Here is a 14,997-nt window from a genome sequence, read left to right as displayed (position 1 = left end):
TCTGCTGCATATACACAATCACACACTCAGCTCTGCTGAATAAACACAATCACACACTCAGCTCTTCTGCATTCACATGATCACACATATACATAGACCTGACAGCTGTACCTCCTTCTCCCTCCCTGCACATACAGTGGTATTCTTAGCAGTACGGTGACCATGGTTACAGTCTACACAGGTGCAATCTCCTGCTCTCATCAAGAACAGCTGGAGTTTGAATTTTACACAGTTGGAAGTTTGAACATTCTACCTCCTCAAGTCCTCAAAGCTGATCGGACCACCGCGGTTTTACCACGTTGGTCCTGTTTCAGCTCCGCTGAAACAGGACGCAAGCAAGTATCCAAAAATATACACGCCCCCTCCCATAGACTTGCATTGAGACCCAGCAACTAAATGTTCTGAACGCTGGCCAGTATGCCAGTATGATGCATTTCACTCTAAATGGGACAGAAAGCATACAAGTTGCAAAAGAAAAACAGAGCAATTTTTTTTATAAAGACTTATGATAAAAATATTTTTTGCACTGTAAAGAGAACAATGCAAAAAAAAAAAAAAAAAAATGCATTCAAAGGTGTCCACAACCTAGACTGGACAAACATCATTGATTGATTCCCTCTAAACCGATATCTCACAATTATTATCTAGACCAGTGTCTCCTAACCAGTGCACCCCAAGCTGTTGCAAAACTACAACTCCTAGCATGTTGTAGTTTTGCAACAGCTGACGGCACACTGGTTGAGAAACACTGATCTAGACTGTCAAGAGATGGCAACTTATGGAATTCAGGATTTAGGTACAATAGAAAACAGCTACAGACAGTGGGGGAGATTTATCAAAACCTGTCCAGAGGGAGAGTTGCCTATAGCAATTACTTAGATTGCTTCTTTCCTTTTTGAAAATGCCTCTGAAAAATAAAAGAAGCAATCTGATTGGTTGCTATGGGCAACTCAGCAACATTTCCTTTGGGCAGGTTTTGATAAATCTCCCCCAGTATGTTCTGTATTGCTTCATTACATAAGTATTGCATAGTAAAGATTATTCAGGATTACTGGATATAACTCATAGGTCTATGCTCTGTGGGGGGGGGGGGGATTTATCATTATAGGTGAAGCATTTTATACACCTTTTTTTGTAATGTGTAAGTGCACCCAATTTATTTAATGGTCACAGGATTTGATACATTTTGTGCAGGTACACTTATTCTGAAAGCTAAGTAAGGACTGGCGTATTTTTGTGACTTTTTGATGATTTTTGCTACACCAAAAAGTCATAAAAAAGAGCCTGGGACACTGCGCAGCACCAACTGTAAGACAAATATACACACAAAAATAGCTCTAAAAAGGATACATTTCCCCCTATATTATTTGTATGCATTGCAAACATTTACATAAATGATGGCAATTCTTTTTATGCTGCCATCTGTCCATATTATACTGTATCTATCCATAGGTAAATGTGTTTAAAGTCATGCATATAGTTAGAAGCAGGAAACTCTTTGGCTGTGCTTATATCGGTATAGCATGCTTGCTCGGATGTGTTTGGATGCATAGTGGCCTCTTGGTGTAAATCTGCTTAGAAAAAAATCTAACACATATGGCTACTGTAACTATGTACTTATTTATAAAGTGGGCGGATCTTCTAGTTGATGTGGAAATCCAAGAACAAGAGGAAAAATAAAGGTACGCTTTCTAAATCTCCACATCACTATGGAGCTTTGAATACTGTCCTAAATATAGTTCATTTAGGAGTTAAAGGGGTTATTCAGGAATAGAAAAACAGAGATAATTTCTTTAAAAAACAGCTCTACATCTGTCCCCAGGTTGGGTGTGGTATTACTACTTGGCTCCATTCACTTCAATGGAACTGAGCTGCAGAACCACACCCAACCTTGAGGCAGACCGGGAGCTGTTTTTGAAAGAAATTAGCTCTGTTTTTCTATTCCTGGATAACCCCTTTAACTATGGATAAACACTTACCATTATAGACTGAAATGGTCTGAAGGTGCTCCCCAGCCAGATATAGATATGAGATTGGATGTTGGTAGATGTGCCATTAAATGTGTTTGCGACAACCAAAAACGAATATGGTCCAATACTGAAAAATTCCCAGTCGTAAGCACCTGAGGTAGGGATGGTCTGATTGATCTCAAAGAGCCCATTGCTTGCATTCCACTTGTAAATAATACTATTAATGTTGTGGTTGTTGCCTGTTGAGAGAGAAATAGTAACAAAATACAATGTTACTAGCAGTATCTATATGTGATTAACAAACATAATAATCTATTGGCTTTTTGAGTCAAGACAACCAACGGTTAGGCCATCAGGCCTTCTAAAGTGCAGGTACAAAGTTAAAACCACAGCCATCTCTAGGGTATCATACACACAATTGTATTGCATTTCAGTTTCTTTTGTATGAAATTCAACCAAAAACAGTGATATGCTTAGAGGGGTTATCCAGGAATCGAAAAACACGGCCAGTTTCTTTCAAAAACCGCTCCCAGTCTGTCTCCAGGTTTGGTGTAGTTCTGCAGCTTAGTTTCATTGAAGTGACTGGAGCCAAGTTGTAATACCACACCCAACTTTAGACAGACAGGGAGCATCTTTTGAAAGTAATTATATCTGTTTTTCGATTCCTGGATAATCCCTTTAATTCTGTTTATGCACAATTTACAATGGCTGTGCATGGAGAGCTATGTAACTCTAAGTAATGCCATATTGGCTAAGTGTCAGTGTGCATGAGCCTTAGCATCAACTAGATTGGCATATTCAACAAAAGAAAAGAGTTCAGTGATACAATATATACCATAATGTTCATTATTGTAAGTAGACTCTATTGCTTGTTTGCCATATAATAAGACACTTTAGCCCTGATTTACTATTGTAAACCCGACATGTGTTGTCGGGTTGTGCGCCAGAATTTGCGCCAGAATAAAAAAAAAAAAAAGACCAACTCTCCATTTTACTGAGAAAACCTGAAAAAGGGGCAACTAGTTTATTTGAGCTGTGAAAAACCCCACAGATCAGAGCATGTGTAAAAAAAAGCAAAATGTAGGGAAAAGTGCAAAATGTAGGGAAACCTTAATAAATACTGTGGAAAAATATTGTAGGGAGTTAAAACCCAAGAAAACTATACTACTTTATTTTCCAAACAAAAGGTGATGAAGTAGTTCCAGTCTTTCTAAAGGGTTGTGGTAGCAAAAATTAAAGGGGTATTCCGGGGAAAAATATTTTATCCCCTATCCAAAGGATAGGGGATAAGGTGTCTGATCGCAGGGGGCCCGCTGCTGAGATCCCCCGCAATCTACCTGCTGCACCTGCATTCTATGCGGGAGCTGATTCTCCTGTTTCGGAAACCTCCAGGTTTCCGGGACTGGGGATGTGACGTCCCGCCACGCCCCCTCCATTCATGTCTATGGGAGGGGGAGTGACGGCCATCACGCCCCCTTCCATAGACATGAATGGAGGGGTCGTGGCGTGATGTCACGTCCCCAGTCCCGGAAACCTGGAGGTTTCCGAAACTAGAGACGCAGTCCCCGCATAGATTGCAGGTGCTGCAGGGAGATCGCAGGGGGTCTCAGCAGCGGGCCCCCCATGATCAGACATCTTATCCCCTAATCCTTTGGATAGGGGATGAAATGTTTTTGCCCGGAATACCCCTTTAATAATCTCCATTGAAATATTTTAAATTAGTATAAATGATTCTGCATGAAACGAATAGAGAGAAATACTTCTATTACATCATGCTTTGATAGGGTTCAAGTATAGAGCTAGATACTTCAATTTGTTTGCAGTTTTATTTTTTCTCTATTCATTTTTATGAAGGAAGCAGCAACTGTGTTACTGGCCTTGTGCAGACCAGTGTTTCAAGTACCCCCAACAGGTCATGTTTGCAGGATTTCCTTAGTCCTTCACATGTGATATCAATATGGTCAGGGCATCAGGCATTACCACAAGTGTTCTCAATATGGGATATCCTCAAATCAACACCTATTGGGGGTTCTTGAGGATGTACTTGGGGATCACTGGACTAGAGGAAAAAACTTTACTAAATTCCACATGCCTGTTATTTCCTGCCTAGTTAATGTGTATTTGGTTAGCTTGCCAAATCAAAACTGGAATAAAGAGTATATACAGCCAAAAATAGTAGAACTATAAATCTCCCCACAAAAACAAGCCCTATGGCTATGTTTCCATTTAGCAGGTTTTTTTTTTTTTTTTTAATGAAAACTGCCTCTGCAGTTTCTGAGCCAAAGCCAGAAGTAAATTCATCAGGAAGGAGAAGTATAAGGCTAAGTTTCCACTATTTTTTTTTTCCTGGCTGTTTTTGGAAAACTGCATTTTTTGAGCCAAAGCCAGAAGTGAAATCAAAAGGAATAGGACATACAGTATAAAGGAAGGACTTACACTTCTCCTCCCTTGTGGGTCCACTTCTGACTTTGACTCAAAAACTGCCAGAAAAAAAAAAAACAAGTGGAAACTTAGCCTAAATCTTTCCCTTATATTGCCCATTCCTTTTGGCTTTAGTTAAAAAACTGCAGTGACAGTTTTTCAAAAAACAGTAAAGTGGAAACACAGCTCCACTGATGGAAAAATAAAACAGTTAGGATGTGTTCACATGGCGGCATGTTTGCTCAGAAATTTTTCAGACGGGCATTCTGCAGACAGCGGGCTAGCAGAACATGAAGGCACTAGGACCGCTTTGAAATGAGCCATCTCCTTAGACAGCAATGCATTTCTGAGTTAATTCCACAGAAAGAATTGACATGTCATTTCTTTCTGTAGAGGCCGGAATTGGAAATTCTGTCACGTACACAGTGCAGCAGAATCCTATTGAAAACAATGGTACTCTGCTGCAGCAGAATTTCTGAGCTGAATTTTTCTGCCGGCTTTAAAATTCTGCCATGTGAACATATAGCTTCCTAGTGATTAAGAAAATTAAGAAAAAAATTAGTTGTTAAAAAATCATTAATATGGATTTTATTGTCTTATATAGTGAAAACACAGTTATTTAATTGGAAATAAACTTTTGAACTAGCTAGTGTTAACCTTCTTCACAGGAAATTTTGGTACAAAACACATGGTACTATTGAACTATATTCATCACTTTATAACCTTTTCAGGGGTTGTCTGAGAATATAAGAAATAATACCTGCAGGAAATGTTATCAAATGAAAAATCAGATGGTTCCTGTCAATTTTTAGATGTGCCATACATCTATGTGACTACTGTTAAGTAAATGCTGGCCTCTACAGTCACATACTGTACATTCTAGCATCATCACCAAAGCAAGTAATAGTCTACAGCGATCAAATGGATGGATGCCACGTCATGAATCCAAGAAAATAAACAAAAACTTATGTGGCCTACTACAGTATTAGTGATGGAGTGGAGGAGGATTTAACAGTTTCCTTTCTTAACTCTTATAGCAACCACTTGAATTCAGTTTATAATTTAAAAAGTTATTTTAACTGTAAAACTCATGGGACTTCTGACCACTGTATCCTACTGTGATCTCAAAAAAAAGTCTTGAAGGGGACCCACTGCTCAGCGTTTGGAACAAACTGCCGTCACGCCCACTCCCATAGACTTGCTTTGAGGGGGCGAGGCGTGATGTCATGAGGGGGAGGGGCTATGACATCACGGGCTCCCGGGTGCCAGCTCCAGCTTTCGGAACAGTTTTTTCCAGTGGAGTACCCCTTTAAGTCTCCCCTTGGAATGGTGCAACGGTCGCTCGTGGACACTGCAGTCTATTAATTTCTTTGGGGTCTGCCAGGAATAGCCGAGCATTGTACTTGGCCATCTATGGCAACTTCCAGAGACAATTACAATCAGGAGACTTGGGACCCTGTTCTTGAGATTGTGGGGACCCCCTTGATCAGACAATTATTCCCTATTCTGTGGATAGGGAATATAGGATGACATTTTCCTTTAAGTTACCAGTACATGTACAATAGCATGACCTACACGTTACTTTTTTACCTTCCCTGTGATTGGCAACAACCAAGAAAGTCTCTCCATCTATGTGAAAGGCCTCCCAGTCACGAGCACTGTATGTTGGTATTGTCTGATACAGAAGAAACTTCATTTTCTTCGGGTTCCATTTGTAAATGACTGACAGTTCCTCTCCGTCATCATTCTTTTCAAAGTTAGCCAAGGCTAAGAATATCTTAATAGGAGGAAGGCACGAAAAAAATATTTCATCATAAGTTAGACTTAGAATTGAGTTATTGTACAGCATAAGACATAATCTTCTGTTTATCTTTGCTTTAAACACCACCAAGCACCTTTACAGTGAAGCTACCTCTTCTCCCTTCTTCTATTATTAATATGACTGATAATGGGCAGATTAATGAAATCCGGCTAATTAGATAAATACTGAACTTCGGCTTCTTAAAGACCAGTCCGCAGGTCACGATCGGCTTTGTTTAATCATGCATTGTTCAGATACTAATAGGTTTCAAGATTTGGAGAGATACTTATGAAAATGAGTTATTTCATAAGGCAACGTTATTTCAGATCATTAGTAATCCAAAGAACTGTTATCAAAGGGAAAAAAAAATCTTTAAATGGAATATAATTGGCCATGCTGTAAGTTGTTGACAGCCATTCCACAAGCATCTGAAAATGTTGTTAAACCTAAACTTGAAAGTGTTCTTGTCATTTGCAAAACTTTTAACATGTAACACAAACATGGCAAAGTTTTGATCAGGCGAAGTCTGGGTGTTCTGACCCCCATCGATCAGTAGAACAAACACCCAGACCCCAACAGATGAAAACTTTAGACATGTTTTATGACTATGATAATTATTATAATACTAGGGTTTGTCATGCTATTTGTGTATAGTAGCACTGATCTGTTTTGCCTTAAGTTAAGCAGGCATTCCTAGCACTAAAATAATTTTGAAAAACTCAAGTTGTCATATAAATCATAGAGATGAATATACATAAATTGTATGTGTAGTAGGTGGATGGTTATGTAAACCAAAACTGCTTCTAGCCCTTGTACAGTCCAGGGGGCAGACCAGAATCAAAAACTAGAATTTTAACCAGTAAAGTGGTATTGAAAAATATTAGCATGTATTGGTAAAGTTCGGAAAGTTTTTAGCAAGGGTTTAACAAGCTTTGCAAATATATGAAGGCTAACAGAGTTAAAGTGTACCTGTTATTAGCAAAAAAAACTTTTTATATATTGGTAATGTAGAAAATGATATTATATGTATCCAATATGAAAAGAAAGAGAAATGCGGTCGACTGCTCACTGTATCAATAGAGCATGTAGTCAGTCACTAGGACTTGGCGGATCGGCAAATAAATTAAAGCTGATGCAGATGGTGCGTAACCGTCCAGGCACAACAAGAATGCAATCACCAAAAACGTACAAATTACTTTGCACTCACCAGAATCTTGCAGCTTTGTTTATTTAATGCTTGATTATCCAAAAACCATGATATGAATGAAGAGATAAGCAAATGGGACAGGGCAGTGGTGTGCAGGGGGGAAAGTCCTTAGGGCTATGGACCGTGTCGCTCATCAGGTCTGATAAAGCTCAGGTGAGTGACACGGTCCATTGTACTAAGGAAGTTCAGAAAACTGAAGCACCGAAGTACCCCTTTTACACATAATGGACCATTAAAGATATCTAAGAGATATAGATGTTCCCATGAAATAATTCAGCTGATTCCAGCAATTCACGCATTAAAAATGACTTTACTAATATTACATTAAAACCATCCAGATTGCGGGTTCATGCAAACACAAAGTACCATGTGTAAAAGGCACAAGAGAAATGCACCTCAACTGAACGCGGCTTAGATCATGCAATCTTAATATCCTTAATCTTAAGAGAATAAGGATCTCATTATCTAAAATGCATTAGATAAGGGTGTATTTATTCAGCTTTTTTGTGTCTCTATGAACCAATACTCTGGATGGTTTTAATAGATCGCTAATAAAGTAAGATTTACCAGGGCTACAGTAGCTTAATATAATTTGTTCATTGCATTGAAGTTGTTGCCGCACACCAGTGAAATACAAGACTAAAAATCGAAATTTGGTCAAAACAGACTTTGCTATGGACTTTGGCACAGATTTTTGCAGTAGATGAAATCAGCTACAAATTTGGAAAAAATACACAACAGATGTTTTTGTTTTGTTTTTTTCATCCACAGTATGCCCTTAAATGGATAAATGGAACCTGCCATTACTTTCATATTGTCTCAACAAACAGTCATCGGTTAATCCCTGGTGGCTTCTCACCACGTCACCAGCCTTGATAGACAGATCTCTCCCTGTTTGGATATAAAGACTGATCTATCAATAAAGGCCAGTGGAGAAGAGAGAGCCCTGGGGACCACCCTAATGACTTGTAGTTTAGGTAGCTTGACAATGTGTAAACAGAGTTTTGTAAATTATTATTCACATGTACTAAAAACATAGAAACATAGAAAGTGTCGGCAGATAAAAAACAATTAGTCTATCTAGTCTGCCCAATATTCTAAATACTATGAATAGTCCCTGGCACTATCTTATATGCAGGATAGCCTTATGCCTATCCCATGCATATTTAAACTCCTTCACTGTATTTTCAGGTACCACTTATATTATACCGTAACTTTATAAATACTCTTAAAGGGGTATTCCAAGATTTTTTTTATTTGACTATACTACAGGGGCTGTAAAGTTAGTGTAGTTCATAATATAGTGTCTGTACCTGTCTCCGATTGCTGGTCTCGTATTCTTATGTGATCTTTTCTCTGGATGTTCATTTTTAACAGTATATACGAAATGACTCCTGTCTCGGGTATTTCCCAGGATGCAGTGTGGCCGAGACCTGACATCACTAGTCAGGTGATGACAGGGAGCCAGTTCTGCTTCAATGGGTGGAGCGACCACAGGGAATTAGCAACAGCTGGAGGCACCCTGATTAGAAAGCACTGACCTTTTTCATGGAATCTAGCTTGTTTGTTGTTGTAGGAAAGTGGAATTCTGGGATTTGTAGTAAAAAAGAAAACATCAGCAATAAATACTGAGGTTCACAAAAAGATAGCCTCAGCTTTATGGTAATCTCACAACAGAGCCATTTAACCCAGAGACAAGAGCAGATCCTTCCTAAGCATGTCCATTACTGTCTGGTAGGTAGGTGCTAAAATAACCTTATGGTAGATAACCCCTTTAACGCAAATGGGAATATAATAATAATTTAAAAATGCAAAGAACTGGGTTATTGGAAAAATCCATTGCATGTCTTCCCATACTTTATTGCCCCAAGTAAAAGTGTGATGTTTTAACTCTCCATGAGACGTTTTTAAGCCTGCCGTGGTGACAAACCTGGCTTATAGAGAGGGGCCCAGAGCTCAGCATATAGACAGGGATTGCCATGATGTAAAATGTTATGAAGTCTAGAAACTAGTTATTAAGGTTTGCTGTATTAATGTTATTTGAGTTTCCATGAAAAATCGATAAACTCCTATTTGACCCCTGCAGAAACACTGATTGTATCAGGGATGGCATTTATTCAATGTGTTGGATCAAATAGGCTTTTGCTTCTGGCCATTAGAGTGTTCAATAAACTCAACACTTAGAAGAGCTAAGTGAAGCTTATGTCTTACACAATTAAGAAAGAGAATCTGAATTTGTAATAATTATCCAATTATATTGTAACCTAACTAATCCATAACGAATTGAGTCGTGACTGAACAGAATCAGCTACATAATATAAGTAGTGAAATCACTGATAAACAAAGAGATTGCTCCTGTCAGGGCAAACTTAGTCTGTGCAAAGCATCGTTAATTAGAGGGGCACTCTGGCAGAAATGTATATTTTAAACCAACTGGTGCCAAAAAGTTATACAGATTTGTAAACTATTTCTGTTTAAAATCTTAATCCTTCCAGTATTTATGAGCTGCTGTATTCTCCAGAGGAAGTTGTGTTGTTCTTTCCAGTCTAACCACAGTGTTCTTTGCTGCCATCTCTGTCCCTGTTAGGAACTGCTGTTACTTACTTCAACTGGAAAATAACATTTCTACTATTTACTAAGTTGTATGAATATATAGGTCCAGCACAGTCCAATATTGTTGTCTAATATGGTCCTTCTCTATGGTAAATTCCTCCTCCTAATGCAGTTTGGGTGGTATGGGCCTATTAACTGCTCTTTGACATGGTTCTTCTATGTTCACTCCCTGTTTTTTTTTCAGATATTTTTTGGACAAAATTGTCTGCTTTTGTAAAACACAATTTCATACAAATTAGTTAGAGAACCTCCAGCCTTTTAAATGCTTATCAGTCAATTTTTTATTTTATTATTTAAGTTTTTTAACCAGCCTAAAATAAAAAAAAAATGTGCTTATTAATTGAAGAGCCATTAAAATATAATCCTCCCTTATGTATTCACTAATGGCCAATTTTCCATTGACAACAATGGAACACATTATTCTAAGAAAATCTTCAGATTTTTAACCAATTTTACAACCATTAAAACACCATTTTACAAGTTTTTTTTTATGGTTTCCAGTTTTACTGTGTGTGAACATGGCAACGCCACTTCAGAAAACACAAGTCAAACTCAATGATAGGGTATGTTCAGACTATAGATTTCGAATGGAATCTTTGCTCACAGACTTCCGCGCAAAGAAAGAATAAGTTCATTCTTTGCGTGGATCAATTTCAGCGGCGGAATTGTCTGCCCCTGAAATTCCGCAGTGTGAACGGGTCTGCAGAAGACCTATTCACACTAATGGTAGGAGTTCACACCGCGTTATTCTGCACGCTGAAATGCTAAATCCGTAGTGTCAACACTCTTACAGGCTTATGTTTCCATGCCAGAAATAATTGATATGTTTTAATTGAGCCTAATTTTTGCGCAACAATTGATTGCAATTACTGAATACAAAGCCAGGAATGGCTTTGAAAAAAAAGAAAAGTCTCAATATTTCCTTTATATGTATCCTTCATGTATTACCATTCTTGCTTTGTATTCAATAAATGCAATACAAAATCTGATAATTGAATGCACTTAATAAAGGGGTTATCTGGTATTAGAAAAATATAGCTGATTTCTTCCAGAAACAGCACCACCCTTATCTGCAAGTTGAATGTGGTATTGCAGATCAGTTCCATTGAAGTAAATGGAGTCAAGTTGTAATACCACACACAACCAGAGGTGTAGTGCTAGTTTTAGAAGAAAGAAGCTATATTTTTCTATTTTTCTATGCTCTTCGTGGCATTTATTAGCAAATTAATGAAGGGGGCAGGCCAGACAGAGAATATGAAGAAGGCAGGGGAGCTGGGTGAGCAAGCTCCCTGCCTCCAGTGCACACAGCAGTGCAATGCAGCAGGAAGATTACAGTGACATAACTCAGGATATACTTAACAGATTTAAGTAAGTGATCCCTCTTTGAAAAGCTGTTCACCTGCACTATAACCCAGTATGCAGGTGATCAGGGTGTCAGATTCTTTTTAAACCTACCCCTCTGACAATCAGAAAATAAATAAGCACATAGCAAACTAGAGGGTTAAAAACACTGTCACATTTAAATAGCCTGGGGCATCTGGTGACACTGTAAGTGACTGAAGAAAATACTTATGCGACCATCTAAAAACATCCAGAAGTAAGGTCCCTTACTCTTTTGTCATGTCTTTTGAAAAATCTTGAAATTGCATGGGGGAATAAAAATCATTCTGGAATTGTACTACAACAAGTTTACACTGTTCAAAATGACTTTTAAAGTCCTTGTCATTTAAAGAATATTTGACATGTCATAGAAACATGTTAAAAGTTTTGATTTGTCAGGGTCTCAGTGCTGAGACCACCACCAATCATTAGAAGGGTTGGGGAGAAGTTCACTTCGCTCCCCGGCTTGTATCGATCTACACCCTGCTTCCCCCACTTGTTCCAATGATCAGGGTGTTTTTTTTTTTTTAAATGACAGGGACAGGTGTTTTCATATCTGTTTCTAGGGAAAGCTTGGTGACAACTAATATGGCCGCCAGTATAGCTCTGATATTGGGTGTCACAATTTATTTGTGCAGTAATGTGAAATCCTGAGTCATCTAATATACAGATTCATCTTCACAGAACCATGTTTAGAAGAATTATTTTTAATGCTGATGTAAACCATATCTTGGCGTAATAAAATCAATGAAATGAACATTGTCATCATGATATATCTCTCTGCCTAATGTGTTCTCTGCCTCAGACTGTGTTCTGTACACTTCAAGTTCATGCCTTCTCCCTACACCGAGAGGCTCATTTTTTAATCCACTGTGCATTCTCTCTGGTTTTCTCTGCCGACACGAGGAAGACGGCAACGTCCCAGCTGGTAGAACATAAGCCCCTGACACAGCTGTTTATATATAAAGTGGTAATTTATTCACAGCATGTCCCTGCCTGTACTTCATACCTCCTGGGGTGTTTCATAATCGCACCAAAATCTTTTCATCATTTCTCTTGCTTTATGTTCAAACAACATAAAACAAACTGTACGGTGGCAGATCTGCTCGGCACCTAGGTTTATCAAAACATGTTTCCTAGAAAAGATAAGGCGAACATGACAAAGCCACATCTGCAAATGCTATAAAGTACAGTCTTTAACAAACGCCATCATCCCCATTACATATTGATTCTATCTGGGACAGAATCTTGTCTAAATCAACTGGGAGTAAATTCTTTTATAATTTAAAAGCTAGATATTTGCCCAGGATAATGTGATGCAGGGAGCAGACGTCCTAGGGATACAAAGGCTTTTAATTCCATATGGGCTGGTGTTTTCTTACTGAACCTTTGGAATGTCTTTAAACTCACCTTCAGTTGAAGTTTAGTCATTATTATTCCATAGACTTCGACGGGGAAAGTTGATAATATTATAGATGAAAGATACCAGGTAATATTTGCAGTCTGTATGAAGGTGAAGGATGAACTCCATGTCCGTCTCACAGCCCATCAATTACCTTGTTTTAAAGGGGTATTCCACTGCTAGACATCTTATCCCCTGTCCAAAGGATAGGGTATAAGATGTTTGATCGCGGGGGTCCCGCTGCTGGGGCCTCGCACAATCTCCCACAGCCCCCGGCATTCTAAACAAACTCCAGGTTCCTGCGGCAGTGGTCGCAACATCATGACCATGCCCCTCATGACATCACGCCACCCCCCTCCATGCATGTCTATGGGAGAGGGCATATCAGCCAACACGCCCCCTCCCATAGACGTGACGTGATATAACGAGGGGCATGGCCGTGACGTCACAAACACATCCTCCGGCTCCAAGTGTTCTGAACAAAATGTTCAGAACACTAGCACCATAATACCCCTTTAAAGGCAGCTCTGCCATAAATATAGATTTTCAGATACTTATTATCTATGTTCTGATCTGCTTTAATATTCCGAAATATAAGTGGTATTGTAGATATTGGCTTATATGAGATGACTAAGAGGGGTTGGAATAGCAGAAACTGCTTTAGTACTGCCTCAGTTTTTAACAGAACAAGCAGACAAAACTTCTGGAAGGGAGATGTGCTCAAATATAACTAACTCTGCATTTTTTTATTGTGTTACATCCTGTGGCATGTTTTTATCATTATTTTTTTTTTTTTTTTAAAGCTACATCATTATTAACCCCTTAAGGACATCGTCTGTTTTTACCTAAATGACTGGGCCCAATTTTTTAAATCTAACATGTGTCTCTTTAAAGGGGTACTCTGGCCCTAAGACATCTTATCCCCTATCCAAATGATAGGGGATAAGATGTCTGACCTCGGGGGTCCCGCCGCTGGGGAACCCTGCAATCTCCCGCCTCGGGGAGCTGCACGCCGCACTGCCAGCTCAGAATATCATCACACGGGGGAGGAGTCATGAAATCACGATACTCCGGTCATCACACGGCAGATTCTGAGCTGGCAGTGCGGCGTGCAGCTCCCCGAGGTTGGTGCTGAATGCAAGATTGCGGGGTTCCCCAGTGGCAGGACCCCCGAGGTCAGACATCTTATCCCTATCCTTTCTTAGGGCTGGAGTAACCCCTTTAAAGTTGTAATCATTTTGGAATTATTTTACTGAGTGACGCGATTCTGAGAATGTTTTTTCGGAGCATAATGTAACTTATATAACATAATGTAACATAATTTAGCTTATATTAGTGGTAAATCTTTGTTTATTCATGCAGCATTTTTTGTTAAAAAACGCCAAAATATTGGGAGAAATTGGAAAATCGCAGGCTTTTTTTTTTTATGGCATTCACTGTATGCTAAAAATTATGTTATTTCTATTCTGTGGGTTGGTACGATCATGGCGATACCCAGTTTATATAGCTTTTTATGTACAAAATAGTTTTTTCCCCTTTTTTGTGTTGTCATGTTATGATTTTTTTTTTTTTTGGCCAATGCCATTGTGTGAGGGTTTATTTTTTGTTTGATGAGCGGTATTTTTATTGGTATCATTCTTGCAAGACATGCTACCTTTTGATCATTTTTATTTTACGCTTTGGACAAAAATTTGCTTTTTGTGCAATTTTTTTAATTTTTTTTTTACGAGATTCACCATGCAGGATAAATGGCATTATGGTTTTATTGTAAAAGTCATACGTGATTATGGCGGACCTCACCTCACAGGCTGCCATACTAGGCAGAAAGGAGGCCATCAGCTGTCCTCCTGCTGCCACGGCAACCAATGAGACCCTGTGATCATATTGCGGGATCGCTGTTGGTGAACAGGGGTAGCCCCTTCCCCCTGTCAATCCCATAGATACATCTATGGGGTTAATGCTGCTGAGACTGGTGCAATCCCAGTCTCAGCAGCTGCAGCGGGACCCTGGCTGTGATTGACAGCCTGTGGAAGGAATTAATTTTGAAATCAAAAGGAAAGTGCCATAAAGATTTGCAGAGACTTCTAGGCCATTCATGCTTCATAAGAAATTCTGTAAAGAAGAATATGCAAAACAACTCTCTGATGCCACCCTATGGAGAGCGCCTTCCCTTCAAGTCAGTTCTTGGTTCCTTTATGAAGCC

At 39.0% G+C, this 14,997-nt stretch overlaps 1 protein-coding gene across 3 annotated transcripts in view; it reads right to left on the bottom strand.

The window, feature by feature from the left end:
• Positions 1-14,997, bottom strand: part of TSPEAR (thrombospondin type laminin G domain and EAR repeats) — a 171,289-nt gene that overhangs the window by 53,114 nt on the left and 103,178 nt on the right. For all 3 annotated transcript variants that reach the window (XM_056535837.1, XM_056535838.1, XM_056535839.1), the window contains exons 8-9: positions 5,982-6,168; positions 1,980-2,209 (exon numbers count right to left, since the gene is read on the bottom strand). In XM_056535837.1, the coding sequence (XP_056391812.1) occupies positions 1,980-2,209; positions 5,982-6,168 (417 nt within the window). The remainder of the gene's footprint in view (positions 1-1,979; positions 2,210-5,981; positions 6,169-14,997) is intronic.

This window comes from Hyla sarda, chromosome 8 (genome assembly GCF_029499605.1).
Source record: "Hyla sarda isolate aHylSar1 chromosome 8, aHylSar1.hap1, whole genome shotgun sequence".
Classification (NCBI taxonomy): Eukaryota; Metazoa; Chordata; class Amphibia; order Anura; family Hylidae; genus Hyla; species Hyla sarda.
This window is presented reverse-complemented; position numbering and strand designations above follow the sequence as displayed.